General features: G+C 41.3%; 1 protein-coding gene across 3 annotated transcripts in view; it reads right to left on the reverse strand.

The window, feature by feature from the left end:
- stard13a (StAR related lipid transfer domain containing 13a) overlaps nt 1–2,095 on the reverse strand; it is a 69,529-nt gene that overhangs the window by 28,627 nt on the left and 38,807 nt on the right. Inside the window, exon 1 of one of the 3 annotated variants that reach the window (XM_014003310.1) lies at nt 236–916. The exons of the other annotated variants lie outside the window; for them this stretch is intronic. Coding sequence (XP_013858764.1) covers nt 236–677 — 442 coding nt within the window. The 5' untranslated portion in view covers nt 678–916. Of the gene's footprint in view, nt 1–235; nt 917–2,095 lie in introns of those variants that run through there. 3 annotated transcript variants of the gene reach the window in all.

Raw genomic sequence — 2,095 nt, forward strand, 5'->3', positions numbered from 1 at the left:
CATTAGCACCTCTAGTAATATATTTACTGAGAAAAATGGTGACGTGTTCAATACTGATTTTACCCACTGTATCTACAACTGCAAGTTTACAAGGAATAATTTCTATTTGTCATCTATTAATCGTCACATCAATCATTAATGCCTAGACGCTGCAGTTAATCATGACAATATTGTTTTGTTTTGTTTTTTTTTTTTTGTTGTTGTTTTGTTTTTGCCAGTATAGCCTAGTTTCTACCTTGCGCTAGCCTCCTCAGCAGCTGATGGCGAGCAATGATGCGAGAGAGGCGCAGGACGGAGCGTCGTCGAGGGGAGTCTCCCAGCCTCAGGTAATAGTCCTGCCCGTCAGGTGTCATAGCCTCCAGACATGTTCTCTCACTGGTGCAGTCACCGTCACTCTCATCACTTTCACATTTGTCACTCTGAAGTACGCAGATGTTCTCGACTTCTTCACTCGTGTCGTCTGGACTGTCCTCGCCACTGACTGCGTCAACACTCTCTGCATCGTCCCCTCTTCTGTCTACGCTGGTTAAATCCACAGGATGTGCTTCAGAATCAGGAACCTCCTCCGCGTTGCCTTTATTTTCTGATTCATCCATCCCTGCGCTTGTCACAGTGTCCATTTTCACTGCAGCGTTCACATCATCCGGATGGGTCGCAGTCCAGCTTGCGGCTTCCATTGCATCCAACCCTAAAAAAGAAACATCCGAGTCCTCTTCACTCCGACTCTGATGAATTATTGTGCAAGCATTCTTGGTGAATTCCTGCCAACATGCCCTCACTGGAAGTCAGACCGCCCTCTTTCAAACAGAACAAACACGCAGGCCTCATCGCACCACCTGACTTATAGATGGCTGTGCCACAGCTCAGCTCAGAGGAAGATGACCTCAACTGTTCTCTTCTACAGTTCAAGGGTCCATCACTCGTTCACGTGACCAAACGCTGCTCTGCTTCCTGAAAGCTCTGCCAAGGAAACTATTCTGTACATGTACCCCACAGGGGTATGTGGATGTCTGAGGGGGGCTGATTCCTCTGATCAGCTGGGGGAAAAAATCCCAACAGCCACATCCTAACGTGAAATGAGGAAGGAGGAGAACAATAGAGAGTATGTGGGTGTGAGACAGCTCAGGGGAATGTATGTAGGAACATTGTTTCTGCTACTGAATTGGACTGTAATGCCTCAGAGAAATGTTTTCAACTACGTACATATGTAACCCACATGACATTTAAGATGTAAGATCTCCACATAAACCCATGCTCATTGCTACACCAAAAGAATACTTTGAAGGAAAGCTACAGAAAGGGGCTGATAGCAAAAAAAGCTCATGGGTAATTAAAGTAAAAGCTTAGTCAGTGCAGTTATGAACCATAAAATCTATGATTAGATTTGATCACACTGCCCTCTTGAGGAAATCCAGGAAATCAATATTCTGCTTAATTCTGCAAAAAGAATCTATCAAGAATTTGTTGAAATGCCTTTTTTTTCTTGTCATGAAAACAAGACAAAAGARGAAACAGTCAGAAACCATTTATAGAAGTCTAATCTCAGACGGTTCGTTACAGTAATGTTATATTGAGCCCAGCAGTTGCTTGTAACTGGAGCAGCAGAGGGGAGTTCTGGAGTAAGTGTTCAGTAATGTAATATTTATGGTTTGTGTGTTTCAACAGGCTAAGGCAGGACTGGAGACTAAAATATCTATAAAAATTGATTTAAAAAAGTGATGGAATAACTCCAGCTGTCCATAAGAACACAAAACAATCCAAGTTGTAAAACTGAAACTTGTTCAGAATTACCATAAAAACTTTGTTTTGCATGGATAAATATTAAAAATCTCTGATAAGACACACAATTTCACAACAAATTGAAGTGTCTAAATGTAGTATTTTTTGCACTTTTAGCAATAAAAAATGTATAAATAGGATGAACATACAACAATATGGGGTTCAAAACCCTCTGATGTCATCATATAGATGTAGCTTGTCTTTTAAACAACATGGGTTGTTAAATGGAACAAATGTCCCTGACATGATGATGATGATGATGATGATGATGATGATGATGATGATGATGATGATGATGATGATGATGATGATGATG

The sequence above is a fragment of the Austrofundulus limnaeus genome, unplaced genomic scaffold (genome assembly GCF_001266775.1).
Source record: "Austrofundulus limnaeus strain Quisiro unplaced genomic scaffold, Austrofundulus_limnaeus-1.0 Scaffold17, whole genome shotgun sequence".
In the NCBI taxonomy this organism is placed as follows: domain Eukaryota; kingdom Metazoa; phylum Chordata; class Actinopteri; order Cyprinodontiformes; family Rivulidae; genus Austrofundulus; species Austrofundulus limnaeus.